This window comes from Glycine max, chromosome 17 (assembly GCF_000004515.6).
Source record: "Glycine max cultivar Williams 82 chromosome 17, Glycine_max_v4.0, whole genome shotgun sequence".
Lineage (NCBI taxonomy): Eukaryota > Viridiplantae > Streptophyta > Magnoliopsida > Fabales > Fabaceae > Glycine > Glycine max.
In genome coordinates this window covers 39354004-39369553 of record NC_038253.2, presented here as the reverse complement: position 1 = coordinate 39369553, position 15550 = coordinate 39354004, and the positions used below count along the sequence as shown (strand labels likewise).

At 28.9% G+C, this 15550-nt stretch overlaps 1 protein-coding gene and 1 pseudogene across 2 annotated transcripts; both read right to left on the bottom strand.

Moving 5' to 3' along the window:
• Positions 1-3335: 3335 nt before the first annotated feature.
• LOC100784135 (cyclin-A3-2-like) lies at positions 3336-5168 on the bottom strand (annotated as a pseudogene).
• Positions 5169-6948: 1780 nt separating this feature from the next.
• On the bottom strand, positions 6949-10678 carry LOC100801988 (putative cyclin-A3-1). 2 transcript variants are annotated; one of them, XM_003550268.5, is made up of 8 exons: positions 10067-10655; positions 9711-9943; positions 9527-9602; positions 9353-9429; positions 9205-9238; positions 7767-7916; positions 7553-7687; positions 6949-7403 (listed from the first exon to the last, which is right to left on the bottom strand). In XM_003550268.5, exons 1-8 carry the CDS (start codon positions 10376-10378, stop codon positions 7317-7319), a joined length of 1104 nt encoding a protein of 367 aa, XP_003550316.1. In that variant the 5' UTR covers positions 10379-10655; the 3' UTR covers positions 6949-7316. The 2 variants fall into 2 exon arrangements, with proteins under 2 accessions (XP_003550316.1, XP_006601271.1); XM_006601208.4 differs by having other exon boundaries at positions 9205-9429; positions 10067-10678.
• Between the last annotated feature and the right edge of the window lie 4872 nt (positions 10679-15550).

The window sequence follows — 15550 nt, the reverse complement described above, 5'->3', positions numbered from 1 at the left end:
TGTTTTTCCAAAGCAATAACTTAATTATGTAAAATTCACAGGAACCGTAGCACTAAGCTATCTCTTTTGCTTCTCTGTCTAACAACCTGTGCTAATCGCAGGTTTTGGATCTATTCTCAATTTCTCATTCTCATTCTTTATGTAGACTACCACCATTCAATTTGAAAACTAGGAAAATTGCTAATTTTGACTTGTCAAAAGTTGCCACTACTAATACTAACCCTCCTTCAATTTCGTTTACCGACATGATTCATTAGTTGTTAAATGGTTAGGTCTTTTTTAAGCATGGTAACAAATGTTTGATTCTCTGTGTGTATGAAAAACAAAACTTATTTTAATTATCACTATGTCTCAAAAGTTAATCGTATAATTTCCTACTATAGACATATCTGTTTTCAGCAACAACAAAGAGCAAAATCCTTCAATTTCGTTTTGAAAAAAAAAACAACAATTCCTCCAAACTTACGTAGTTAGTGGGCATTTGAAGAAATTTTAAAGTAATTGTTGGCAAATGCTAAAATGAATGGTAAGTAGGGATTTATAAACTAATTTAATCCGATAAATATTGGAAAAAATATCTAAAAAATTGAAAACTGAATCTAAAAAGGTGGAAAAATATTCTTTTATTAAATTAATATTATGAATTTGATTTAAAAAACTTATACTTATGTATAGGGAGGGATCAAATTGCATGGTTATGATTTTTATCAATTATTACACTATTGATAATCAATAATCAATAATTTTATAAAAGGCGAATTTCATCGATGCAACTATTAAATTATAAGTTTGTATTATTTAATATGTATATTAAATTTTATCAAAATTGAATCACAATAAAAAATAATGAAATTTTCATAATTTATTATATTTTGAAAATATATATTGTATCAATTTTGATTTATATATTATATGTACAAAATTTTGTACATATAATATATATAAGTGGAAAGAAACTTTTGATGTAAATATGAATTTTGATAAAATATTATGTAAATGGAAGCGATCGAATGTTCTAATAGTTGATAAAAGATATATTAATGTAATTTGATTACCTCTAATATGTATTTATTTTTTATTTACAAACTTATAGAATTATAGAAATACAACTCTTCAAATATATATACTATTAAAAATAAATTTACACAATTTAATAATTAAATATACGAATAAATAATAGTTATATATGTCTTTCCTGAAAAAGATTTTATTCCGTGAAGTAAACAGTAGAAAAGAAAGGAAGAATCGAAGGTCATTGAACTGATTGAAGGACGGGAAGAATATTCTAATTTATAGTTTTGCGTGAGTCATTATTTTTTGTTTTTCTTTTCCTGTTATATTTTTTTCTTATTGGTAGAACCTCTCTCCTTTCATTTATTTTCTCTTCACTTGAACAAATTACATTTTCCTTTAGTAAAATATAGAAGAAAAAAACATATATTATAATTAGCTCTAAAATCACGCCTTACCTTATTAACAAAATGCATCTTAGCCCTCAAAGCTCATAAGTGTGGTTTATTTGTTGGTGTATTAATGTATTTCGTGTGCCTCAGTACATAATGAGAATGTTTCAGTAAAGGACGAAAAGAAAAAGAATAAAAGTAAAAGTATGAATGCTTCTTAATACAAAGAATAATGCATGTTTGAAACACATTTTGTAGAGTCAAGTCACTTTTATATTTGAGATGAAAAAATTCAAATAAATAGGCCAAACAAATGAGATAAAATCAGTTGAAACCAATTAAGTGATGTGTATATGATAATACCTTTCTATCAATTAGCATTATTCTAATAGATATCTCATCTTTATTTGCCCTCATAGTCCTATTCCCTATTGTAAATGCTTACTGTTCTACAGTTTTTTTTTAGTACAGTCCTGTCCAACCATTTCCAAGTCTGGGCTTTCTTTCCATTTGTTTATCTCTTCTGATGCGTCAGTTTTTTTTTTTTTCTCTAGTGACGATTCACACCTACTATTTCATTTTGCATCTTTCATTATTATCCGAAATATAAAATTGTATTTCAGAAAGAATTTTCTGAAATATAATGCAAAGTGCAGAATGCAATAATAGTAACAAACAAATGTCCATCAATCTTAGCTGCTAGAGTTGTTATTTTCACTCACCCTTATTGCTAATACTCTAATACACTCTTCTATCTAATTCTTTTTATGCACTCCTCCCCGCCGCATTTGACTATCACCTCCAGCAGACTGCACACTTGACCGTAGAGTGCATGCTCCCTGCCAAGTTCTACAATGTAATGTAGTGTTCGATTAACAGTGATTGCCATTTTTTTTATTTTGTTTCAGTAAGGATCTTGTTGAAATTCATTTATTTCTTGCATTTGGAATGCAAAGGGCCAAGGATAACAAATCTTAAATCTGCACCTGTTGATGAGGATGATAGCGACCAAACCGTCTATGGCTCCACTTTTGTCACTAAAGTGGAATATTTGACAAATTAGTTTTTTTTAATCTTTTTTTGGTAATTTTGGGCTGATTTCATTGCAGCAATACCTTGAGAACATACTGAAATATCTTGCAGTTCAAAAGACAGAAGGGGAAGAACCACCACTTTATGGTCGGAGGTTGCGCACAGTCAACTTGAGGTACAAGGCATGTATGTTTCGAACACATTCCTTCAAGTCAGCGGGTTTATATTTAGTGAGTTGATGTAGCTCCAAGTTGTGAAAAAAAATAGCAATTGCCTCCACATTGGATATCAAATTCACATCTACAAAAAACAAATCATTCATTACCCAAGGATGTGTCTTTATATGCTCAACATAAATCTTGCTAGGAGAATACAGCAGATGCAGCAACCAAAGATGGCAAAAACTTCACACAATTATAATCCAACAAAGTGAGCTCAGCAAAGTAGCAGCTAAGAAACTCAAACTTGAGATCTCCAGAAGTCTGCACAAAGGGACAAGAATATTACATATTTGGCACGCAAAAAATGAGTGTGTTGTGGATGTTTTAATTCAAAAGAATAAAAAACAGGTACTTAAAAAGGTTTACAACAATTCACCTACTATACTCAATCCAACTGTGTACATTAGAGATAAAATTTGAGGGAATGGTTTTCTAATTCTATTGAATTGAGAAACTGGGCAAAATTCTTTTCTTGGCAATTCCATCTAATATAGAGGACATTGCTGTTAATAAAATCACTTTTAAGCTTATGAATAAGGTGTAACAAATGGGTCAAAACAAGTGTGAACTTACACCATCGCCCTCTTGCCAACTCTAGAGAATCTCCTGCAAACAAGCGCAAAGCATACAGAGTGAAACAACAAGCCAAGAAAAAAGCAACTAAAACGACCAAAATCAATGCAACATATGGACATAGAATCAACAAAGGAACACACCTTAAGAATGTCTTCACTGTAGGAACGCCCAATTCATACCTCAACGACTTCAATATATCAGCTTCCATGTTAAATAATTAAAAAAAAACTAACAACAATAAAAACACAAGAATCACTTACTCCTTGGAGTATGTGTAATCCATTATGTAACAAAATTTCCCAACTGCAGGTGCCTTAATCTCTTCGTATTTTCTATTAGCAAAACAAGATTAGCAAAATATATATACATACACATATAAGAGAAATAGATTATGCAATAACAGAATAAAATAACTTTATTATCATTTAATTAAAAATTATTAATTTATGAATTTTTACAATAATTATCATATTAATAATTTTTGTATTAATTAAAAGTGTTACACTGACAATACAGATCATTAAACTCTATAAAATGTTTAATGTTTACTCTCACATTCAAAAATTTATCTTGGTCTATAATTAATTGAAAGTGTTACACTGACAATACAGATTAAAGTATATCAAAGATTTTATAGTGAATTTTTCTACAAACTTATTTGTAGGATAAAAACATCCAAATATAATCAAATAACTTTAAAATAAATTTTTAATAAAATCAATTTATTCAAAAATAATTTTTTGAATGTCAATAACAAACACACCCCTGAAGCATTTGGAAACTCACGAAGCAATAAGCATCGCAGCAACCCCAAGCAATTGCAGCCCCTTTGTTGATACTGCATTCAACGACAGAAACCTATCGGCGTAAGCGACACAAAGGTAAAGGGTGACCGAAACATGCTCGTATTCCTCCGCAACTTCCACCAGAACACAGCGCATGTCAGCACTAACTTCCCTCTGAACATTCTGAACATAATCCGGCAACGGTCGCATACTAGGATCCACCTGCATTCCCAAATAGACGCAGTCTTAACCAAACTCTTATAAAGAATCCGCAGCCGTTATTTGGGTCGCAACATCAGCACCATAATCTATGACACCGACACCAAATATTTCAACAAAGTGAAAGAGAGGTTTTAATGAAATAAAATATTCATAACTTATAACTAAATATTTAAATGGATGATATAAACATCATTTTAAAAAGTTATATAAAGCTATCTGATTAAGTGTTCAAGCTATCAGAAAGTCATTTTTAAATTGAAAACTAAATAAAAAAAATGTGTATAATATCAGGACACTTTGAACAATAGAAGTGTTCATAGTTAAACCATTTACACAACGAAAGTATAACGGGATCAACATTTAAAACCTTGGTTTTAGCTATCAGAAAAACCTAATACTAGTACGGTATTACCAGTACCAGTACCTCCATCCCACGAAGGTATTCGTAAATGTCGGAATCGTAGGGAACACACAATTGCGGGTCGTTTGGCTTCTCCTGCGTGGCTATGGGTTCTTCGAGTTTTTACCTTTTCTGCGAAGAAGAGTGTTTTTCCGACGTGGCAACGGCGTTGGTGAGGTCTCCCAAAGCCACGCGCTTCCTGTTGGCGGGGCGAAGTTGTTCGCATATTGCAGCTGCGGCTTTCTTCTTCGCTTCGCGTTGGGGGGGTGTGGTGTTTTCTGCATCGGCCATTGGCGCTTCGAATTAGAAGAGTGTTGAGAAAGAGAAAAGAAATGAGGGTATAAGAAAAACAAGAAGATGAGTGTTTTTTTGTGGTTCTCATGTTTGAATTTTTTTGCAGTGGCTCTTCTGGTGTGCATTTTGGAATTTTCAGAAAATGAAATCTTGCGCAATCGCCAAATTTTGCTAGCTCTAAATGTTCATGTTCCCTCTATTTCTTAGCTTCTGTATGTTTCAATTTCAAATATCAAAAATTATTTTCCGGAATGTGAATCTGAGAAGATTGCATGTCCTTTATATTGGTATAAGTTTTGAAATTACAAAATGTCAACTAAATATCTTTAAAACAATTATATCTGAGCATAATATCTAGAATGTGATTCCTGAAATTCAGTACTAGTAATATACTTGAATATTCGCTTCTCAAGCTTAACTAGGTCGAGTGTGTAGGGGGATATTTCAATCATTTGAAATGCTGTTGAAGATTTAACCAAAATTCAAATGTTAGTCCTGTGAGTCACGTGAGTGGGAAGTAAAGACTTTATTCCTTTAAAAACAACTAACTTGGGGGCGTTTGTTTAAACATAATCTTGTTTGATTCTAGAGAATATAAAAATAGAAATATGTTTTTTTATTTGTTAGAAGATTATTAAAAATTATTCCGTAAAATAAGATTTTCCTAAAAATTGAAAACTGATATTTCTTTGTTTAGAGATGTTATTTATAAAAATAAAATACTTAGAATAAAAATATTTTTTTTAGTATAATAGGAATGCATTATTGATACGACTTTTAAGAATTTGTTTATATAAAATTATCTAAAAACACTTCTAGAAGAAAATTATAAAAAGAAATGAGTTTTTTTCTAAAATTAGTTTACGTAGAAATTATTTTTCTAATAGATGAGAGAGAAAGTTCTTTTCCCAATAATATATTTTACATGGATCAAACAGTTTTTTCTCACACATTCAGCGTGATTTATCAAATAAATTACAGGCATTAAATTATTTTTAAAAGATTTTAAACAACTTCTATTGTTTTGTTTAAGGTATACTAAGGGTCAGTTTTAAACAACTTATATTGTCAATGTCAAGTAATAACATCATCGAGGTAATATAACACATCTTGATGATGTGATAAAGCAATAGATCTCTTGTCAATCTTCTTTTTTAGGTAGGACTTTTTTAGTCTCTATTGTGAAGTAATTACATCATAAGAGAATAGTTATGTGTAATTTAAAAAAAAAAAAACTATAGGAATCATGTGTCGTCTTACTCCTGCCCAACTACTTCCAGTTGCTTCTTTTCCAGTTGCTTCTTTTCACCTTGCTGTACTAGCATTTCAGGAACACGAGTTTTATGTCAGCAATTTCCGCAAGCTAAGAAGTAAAAGTTTGATGAAGTTTGCAGATTTAATCATTTCTGCATCTAACTCGTTATGACCATGGAGAGGTCATTTCTGGTCAACACATTCAGATACTTTTTTGGGGGGGCAACCACCAGTAAAAATAACATACTGTCTTGTGGATTTTCCCCCATAATGTTTCCAACAGTCTACAATTCCTATGTTTTATGGGCATTTTAGGGGTTTTGAATTCCCTCCCCTCCTGTAGTGGCCACTATAGATTCCCTGGTGCAATTTCAGACCAGGATTGTGGCCACTATGGACAAACCTTCACTCTGCAACACAACAAGCTCTGAATAGGGGTAGCATCCATTCCACCACCCCACCAGTGTAGCATGCTATTAACCTAGACTGCACAGACAAACTAAGTTATATTCTATCACCGACATTTGAACGAAGTCTTGGACAAACTCATCTTAAGGATTCATAGAGACCACACAAACAAACTCATCAAATGGCTGTGTTTAAAACCAATACATTACTTTAGCGTGCTATTAACATAGAGTCATAGACTACACAGACAAACTCAGTCATAGACTACACAGACAAACTCAATTATATTCTATCACAGACATTTGTTTAGACCACGGACAAAAATGGTTGGGTTAAAGTAACCAATCCAACACTTGTTTACAGCTGAAAAATTGATTTCTGAATATCAGAGTTTGGACATCTTAGAATGGAACAACTACAATGAAAACGTATAGCATTTCCCTATACATAGAAATCATAAATCCTTCAAGGAAATCTTACAAAGAACTTCTAATTGTCAAAAAATAACCTAATTCTCAACTAATGGGATTTATCTCATTTTCACACAAGCTCAATCACAAAGTCAGTGAGGCCAGCATAGTATGTTGTCGCTGCATTTCTGGCAAGCACCTCTCTCTCTCTACAAACAAGTGCAACAAAATGTCTGAAACTCTCATCTCTAGTGTTAGGAAACACTTTCCTGCCAATAGTTGAAACCAGAGCCATACCAAGAATAGCCAAATTACAATTGCCTAAGAATCTGCCCCTCAAATTCAAAAAAAGAAAGAGGTATCTCGGGAGGAGATGGTGTTGTTGCCACACATTTGAACTGTACCAAAACACCCAATGCAACTGGAATCAGTATGTTTTCCAATGTGACGAGTACAATGAAATTAATAATTCAACTTGAAAAAAAAAATTATTCAAGATGAGACATATTACATCCTAAGCAAGGGAAAAAATAGTGTAAAATATTACCTTATGCTGTTTGTATTTCTCTCTCACAGCTTGCAAAGAGGCCCCTCTCCTACTGAGGTACAAGTCATGTAAGTTTAGAACACATTCCTTCAAGTCAGCAGGTTTATATCTAGTGAGTTGATGGAGTGCCGAATTCTGTAAACAAATAATTTAGCAACTGCCTCCACAATCTATATTGAATACCAAGTACATATCTACATAAACAAATCATTACCCAAGGATGTGTCTTTGTGCTAAACATAAATCTTGCTAGGAATACAACTGATGCAGCCACCAAAGATGGCAAAAACTTTATACAATTATAATCCAACAAACTGAGCTCGGCAAGGTAGCAGCTAAGGAACTCAAACTGGAGATCAGAAGTCTGCACAACGGGACAAGAATATTAGCCAAATGATAAAACTCCCCACATTTCGCACACAAGAAATGAAAATGTCTGTCATTGGTATCAATTGCAGAAAGCAAAAATCCGGTGTATCATATAACAGATAGCATTACAGGCAAATAACAGAAGTCACAGTTCAAAATAAGGTTATCAAATCAAGATACTTCAAACCATGAATCACAAAGCTAATTTTTGAATCATGAACCATAATTTGTATCAAATCATGAGATTCAAAAACAATGAAAAATTACTTCAAATGTCATAAAGATGATATTGATATATATATATATATATATATATATATATATATATATATATATATATATATATATATATATATATATATATATATATATATATATATATATATATATATATATATATATATAATGTTTAATATAATAATTTTAGACTCGAAATAGATAAAACAACTTGACCATTAATCTTATAAGGCAAAATTATTAGATAAATCAAAGTTGTGAAGCCTTTATTTTTGAAGAACAGAAATGAAGTAACAAAATAGCCAAATAGAGTCCATGCAATGAATGAGTGAGCAACAAATAAAGTAGCAAAATAATCAAAGATAAGTTCAAAAATCCCCTTTCAATACTTTTCTATTTAAGAATTTAAGCTTATATGACACTTCAATTTGTTTCATGAAAATAGATTAAACAAAAGTAAAAAAGTGGGAAAAATAAATAAATTGTGGAATCTTGTGATTCATATCAATGATACAAAATTACATAGATTCATTTGAAAATCATACACAAAGTCATTTGAGATTGATCTTAGAATATGAATTGATAGATAATCAAATTTGTATTGAATTGTAGATTGTAGACTGTAGAATATAAATCATAAATATATATCAATTATATATGTATTAGAAATTAAGTTGTGTGCAAGTAAAAATAAAATGAACAAAAATTGGCATCCTAATAACCTAAAAGTTTGATTGGCCAAAGGCGCTGCAACCATGACACCGATAGAAGCTAAAATAGCAGGCAGAGTCGCAATCACAAATCACATCCATTAAATTCCACAACACAGTAACATTAAAGCACTGTTATAGCGGCTATTTAACAACACTGTTGTGTGTAACTGTGTACAATAGAGATAAAATCATCGGATATGGTTTTCTAGTTTTATTGAATTGAGCAACTGACTAAAACCCTTTTTTATGGCAATTTCACCTAATACAGAGTAAATTATGCTAATAAAACCACTTTTAAGCTTATGAATAACAGTTAACAAATTGTTAACTTACATCAACACCCTCTTGACCAACTCTGGAGAATCTCCTGCAAACAAGAAGGCAAAAGCATACAGAGCGATGAGCCAAAATGCCAAGGCAAAAACAACTAAAACAAGCAAAATTAACACAACATGGACATAGATTCAACAAAGAAACACACCTCAAGAATGTCTTCACTGTAGGACCACCCAATTCAAATTTCAAAGCCTTCAATATTTCAGCCTCCATGTTCACAACCTTCATTACCAAAAAAAAAAAATAAGTTACAAAAATCAGCAAAATCCAAATCCAAACCATGCAGTAACACTAACAACAAATGAAACACAAGAATCACCTCTTCCTTAGAGTATGTGTTATCCGTAATGTAACAAAAATCCTCCACCTCGGGCGGCTTAATCTCTTCGTATTTCCTATTTCCCAAAAGCAACAAAGCAAGATTACTTAGATAATTCACACATTACACATTCACACACATAAAATAAAACTTGCACCCAGATTTCAAGAATTTGGAAACTCACGAAGCAATGAGCATTGAAGCAACCCCCAGCAATTGCAACCTCTGTCTCGACAAAATATTCAACGACAAAAACCTATCAATATAAGCAACAGAGAAATAAAGCGTGTCCGAAACAAGTTTGTATTCTTCTGCAACTTCCACCAACCAATCCACAAGAACACCGCGCATGTTAGCATTAACATCCCTCTGAATCTTCTGAACATAATCCATCAATGGTCTCTTACTAGGATCCACCTAAGTCACACAAAACACACATTTCATCCCCAAAACGACGCCGTTTTAAGTATCAGAAACCCTAATACGAAATTGAAATTAGAAACCAAAAAAAAAGGAGCAAAAGAAAACCCTAGTTAGTACCTCCATTCCGCGAAGGTATTCGTATATATCAGAAACGTAGGGCCCACAGAGTTGCGGGTCGTGTCTTTCCTCAACCTTCTCCGGCGTGGCAACCGGCGCGGCCGGTTTCTCGAGTTTAACATTTTTATGTGTCTGAACGGGTTTTTTGGAAACGGAAACGGCGACGTCGCTTGAGGAAACGTTAGTGACGTCGCCTAAAACGACGCGTTTCTTCTTGGCGGCGTTGCCATGAATTTGGGATATTGCAGCTGCGGCCCTCTTCTTCGCTTCGCGTTGGGGACGCGCGCTGCTGTTGTTCTCAGAAGTTGCCATTGGAAAATTCAAATTGTAAGACAGTGCAAGAGAGAAGGAGAATAAGGGGTTTAAGAAGAAGAACTGGAAATGAAAGGAAGAATATTAATGCTGTCTTTGTGGTTTGAAATTTTTGCGGTGGGTCTTCTTCCCGCTTCCCGTGAAACTCATTTTTTGGGGGAAATCGTTGAGCAATTTCTGCATTTTGCAATTTGCACGCTCTGAATTTTAATGTGCTTCTTTTGTACTGTCTTCTTTTGTTTCTTGGATTCCATTTTTGTTTTTTTATTTTTTTCCTTTTTAATACTAGTAAAGTAGTCATTTCTATTTTTTGTTTTTTTTTTAATTTTTAAGGTGTGAATTGAGTGTTCCCTCTCTTTCTGTGTTTACTTCCGCTTTTTTAAGTTTCACCAGGCGGGACTGTTTGGGGGGAATATATTTTCAGCACGGTTAATGTTTTGAGTTTAAATATATTTTTTTTAATTTAGTATTTTTATTTTTGTTTTTATTATTTTAGTCATTGTCAAATATATTTATTTTATTTTTTATTTTTAAATTTTTTAAATAATATTTTTTTACTATTTAAATAATTTTTTTATTATTTATTATTTTAGTCATTGTCAATTTTTCCTTTTGTTCGGATATTATTTATAAATATGTTTTTAAAGAAAATTCAAATATATTTATTGTGAGATAGAAATTCATATATTAATAATTGTAAAAATCGTGAGTATTAAAAAAAATAAGAAAAACAATATTTTATTGTTAAGAAATTATTTGTAATTTTGTACAAACTAATATTTTATTCATCACGATATATTTGACAAATTTTTATTTTCATATAACTAAATTTATCATAAATTTTTTTTTAATATATAAACTATATTATAATTAAAATTTGTGATAAATAAATATTTTTGAACATATAAATTATAGTTTATATTATGATAAAAAATTATGTTGTGATAAAATGTTATTTTAATTGTTTGATAATTTAAAAAATTGAAATTCAATTTAGAAATAACTATGGAAATGATAAATTAAAAGAAATAAACAATTAAGAAAATAAATATATATGTAAAGATAATAAAAAATTATATTATTAATTCTTCATTTTTTTATAAAAAGTTAGTCCTGTTTTTTTACATTAAATTTGTATGCTCGTGTGATGATGTGGTTATTTAATGTATATTTAGTTTAACAACTTAAAATTATTATTATTTATTGTTATAAATTTTAACAAGTTTTTTCCACTCGATTTACATTTATCTCTATTTTAAATGTCCTTAAATTAATTCAAATTTAGAATTCAAATAAACCAAAGTATATGTAACTTTCAACTTAAATATAACTTTAAGAATAAGTTATGGTCATTGGATGAAAAAAATTGTATTTTCTCAAAAGAAATAAAATTTGTATAATTAACAATAATTACATTATTTATTATTTTTTATAAAACTTACATGTCATTAAAACAAACAAATTTAAAGAGAACAACACCAAAAAAAATATAAAGCAATCACTTCCTATTTGCAAATATAGTGAGAGTGGCAAACCCATAACACGTTTCACCCCTAAAGATATTCACATGAAAAGAAAGAAAATACCAGACACAATTCCCTCATATCTTATTTTTATGCTCATTATGTCAACATTTACCCATAACAAAGAAACTATGTTCTAGAAATGAAATAGTAATACTCGGCACTAGAAGAAAATACATTTGGTAGCTTTATCTTGTAATGAAATTTAAAAGAAACCACAGCAAAGGGATCATGCTTTGCCCATTCTATTTTCACTTTTCCTAAATGACATGTAAATATTGCTAATCATTTTTCTTAAATTGATTTTTATTTCCTAATTTAATTTTTAGATTCGATTTAATCTTCTAGTTTTTTTTATTCAATAAGGTAATTTAATTTATAAAACTAGTGTAATAACTTATGTCATGTACAATGTTGATTTGTAAGTGAAAATGAATAATCTAACATTATTATAATTTTAATGTAAACAATTTTATTCCTGCTTAGATCTTAGGTTTAAAATTTACAAAATCTTATATTATTCTAATTTTTAACATACAATTTTATTCCTGCTTACAATTTTGCATATATATATATATATATATATATATATATATATATATATATATATATATATATATATGTATATATATATGTATATATATGTGTGTGTGTTTGTGCATATGTGTGCAAGGACACCAACAAGATGTTGTTAAAGGGGGACTATAATTTTTTTTCTTTTTGTGATCCAGAGCATATAATAATTAAAAACATACTTTAAAAAAATAATTTGAAGTATTAGTAGAAAATATATACAAGGATATAAGTAGAAAATAGGCACAAAAATGGAATAAAAGATGTATTATTTGTTAATTTGTACAACAATGCAAATTGGTTAGAGAGAGAGCAAAAATTAGTTAATAAAAAAATATACAAGATTAATTTAATTTATATGTGTAATAAAATAAAAGAACATAATCTCGTATAATTACAAAACCTTTACTATTACACTGTAAAATCAATTAGATTTTTATAATTAAGTAATCACGTTAACATGAAGAATATATTATGTGTAGGAAAAAAGAAAACCATGGAATTAATCATTTGAGAGTTTTAAGAAGTTAGAGAGAAAATAACTCTAATAAAAAAATCTATATATATTCTTCTTACCTTTTAGGCTAAATTACAATTTTGGTCCTTATAATTTTTTAAATCTATAATTTTAGTTCCTTGATTTTTAATTCTAACATTTGGTCCCCTTGTAGATTATTATCTAATTATTGTGATTATTAGAGATATTAAATTAATTATAAATTAAATAAAAAATTATTGATAATTAAAAAACTTTAATAAAAGACTATTAATCCTATTATAGTGTTGTTGCCGGTGGAGTCGCGTGGGGTAGTGGAGGTGGAAGAGGTATTTGCGGAGAATAAGAGAAACACAATGTTGTGAAGAATTGAAATTATTAATAATTTTTATTAGTTCTTTTAATAATTAATAGTTTAATTAATTTATAATTAAATTAGTTAATCATAATTATTTGTTATTAATCTATCAAGAGGATCAATTAAAATTAAAATTTAAGGGGATCAAAATCACAATCAAGCTTATTTATTTTTTAATAAGGGAAAGACATGTTTATATAAAAGTGGGAAGGTAAGCCACTAACAACTATCAAGTCTATCAACAAAATTAATAGTAAAAAAAAAAAAACATAATTATTTTCTAGCTCGTTAACAAAATAAAAAATTATATTCAACAAACTATGTTATAATGTGTCATTATTGTCCCCGTTTTATTTGTCCTAGTGAGTGTTTATGCTAACAAGTATATTCATATTTCATAGGTATCCATTAAAAGAGTCAAAACAGAAAAATAAATTAAATTAAAACACAAACAAATTTGAAGTATATTGTTATACTAAAACAAATACTTTTAAAACACATATATATACATATACTAAAAATAATAATTATGAATTTTTATATTTATACTAAATTTATATCAGAGCAACTTAAGTTATATATAATTAAATATATTCAATTAATTTTAAATTATAGGTATCCATAAGTTTATAAGTTTAGGTTATTAGTTATTACCTAACCATGTCTCTTTAATAAGCAATAGGGTAAAAATTGATTTATTTAACCCTTAGTCACATGTACCCATTAAATTATTTATTCTTAATTCATAATAATTTTTAGTATATTTTTTTCATCATTAATCACTATACTTCTCACCAAAATTAAAAGATGGATCAAACAAAAATTAAGGATTCACAAACGAAATAATATTTTTATATTATATAACAAATATATATATATATATATATATATATATATATATATATATATATTAGTTATTCATAATCACAATCATTAATTTTATTCCATACATGCACCCTCATCGAATTACGTCCACCATCTTTGAAACAACAAAAGTGATAAATTCTAACATTACTGTAGAGGAGGGTGAAATATTTTTCTTTGAAGTAGTATCTAACGAATGAAAAGGGAGAGAAAATGTTATATAAGAAAAATATCATGTGTCACATGTGTGAAACTGAAAAAAAAAAAAGTAATGCAAAAAGAAGTATTAAATGGAAGAGATGGAATAAAAGAAAGGACAATAAAAATTAGGGAAAGGAAACAAAACATATAAAGGAATAGGCAATCTTAATCGCATATAATCAATATGGAATGATTAAAATTCAGTATTTAGTTGTTGAATTACTTATAATCAACTAATAACAAGTCAATATTGTGATATTAATTAATTAATTATAATATAATATATTTTTTAAATAAATAAATTGTCATATTAATAAGTTTATTCAAAACTTTTTAACATAAAAGTAATTATTAAAAAATATATTTAAGTTTTTCTTATTGTAAATTTAATCATACCAAAATTAATATCTAAAAAATATACTAGTATATTAAAAAAAAATTGAATATTTTAGAATTAATTAAATTTACAAACATATTTTTAAATACAGTCTAAATCATAAAAAAAAAATGGTTTAAAGTATAAGAAAATCCAATTATAAAAGCTCGAGTTATAAATGATCTTAAGTGTCTAATTTAAATATTCACACGGTTTAATTGAATTATATTTTTTAATGACAAATTAATGTATTAATATTTAGATTTGGTTTGTAATCGAACCAAATTATTATGAACCATCAAATGATGACAGGTGTCATTCAAACCTTGAGAAATTACATGTTTTGACACGTGAGATTTAGACCTATTTTAAGATTCTCAAATTTAATGTTATAGATATATTCAAACTAATCCGTCGACTAAATATGTGTAATAATGTTAGGAAAATTTAGTGAGATGATGTAACACACGCTTTTATAACATACTTTTATTTATACTAGGGACCAAATCAAACCTAAAAAATAAATTAGAAAACAAAAAATTAATTTAATTTAAAAATAAAAATCTGAGTACACACTTTTAACTCCAAAAAATTATATTGCTACATTTTCTTCTTCCCTTGGAATTAACATTTTGATTTAGTGTAGAGAGGCAAAGGCCAAAATGAAAAACAAAACCAAAAGCATTGGGCAAATAACATGCCTCGACCGAAGAACACAATTATGAAATGTTCTGGTTTTCACACTACTATAAAAGTCTCTTGTTGCTTAGTTATATGACCT

Coding starts and splice junctions, on each gene's coding strand:
- LOC100801988 (XM_006601208.4), bottom strand. CDS start 10,378: ATGGCAACTTCTGAGAACAACAGCAGCGCGCGTCCCCAACGCGAAGCG. Junction 9,944..10,066: donor AATACCTTCGCGGAATGGAG/GTACTAACTAGG, acceptor TGTGTGACTTAG/GTGGATCCTAGTAAGAGACC. Junction 7,404..7,552: donor AGAAATACAAACAGCATAAG/GTAATATTTTAC, acceptor GTTTTGGTACAG/TTCAAATGTGTGGCAACAAC.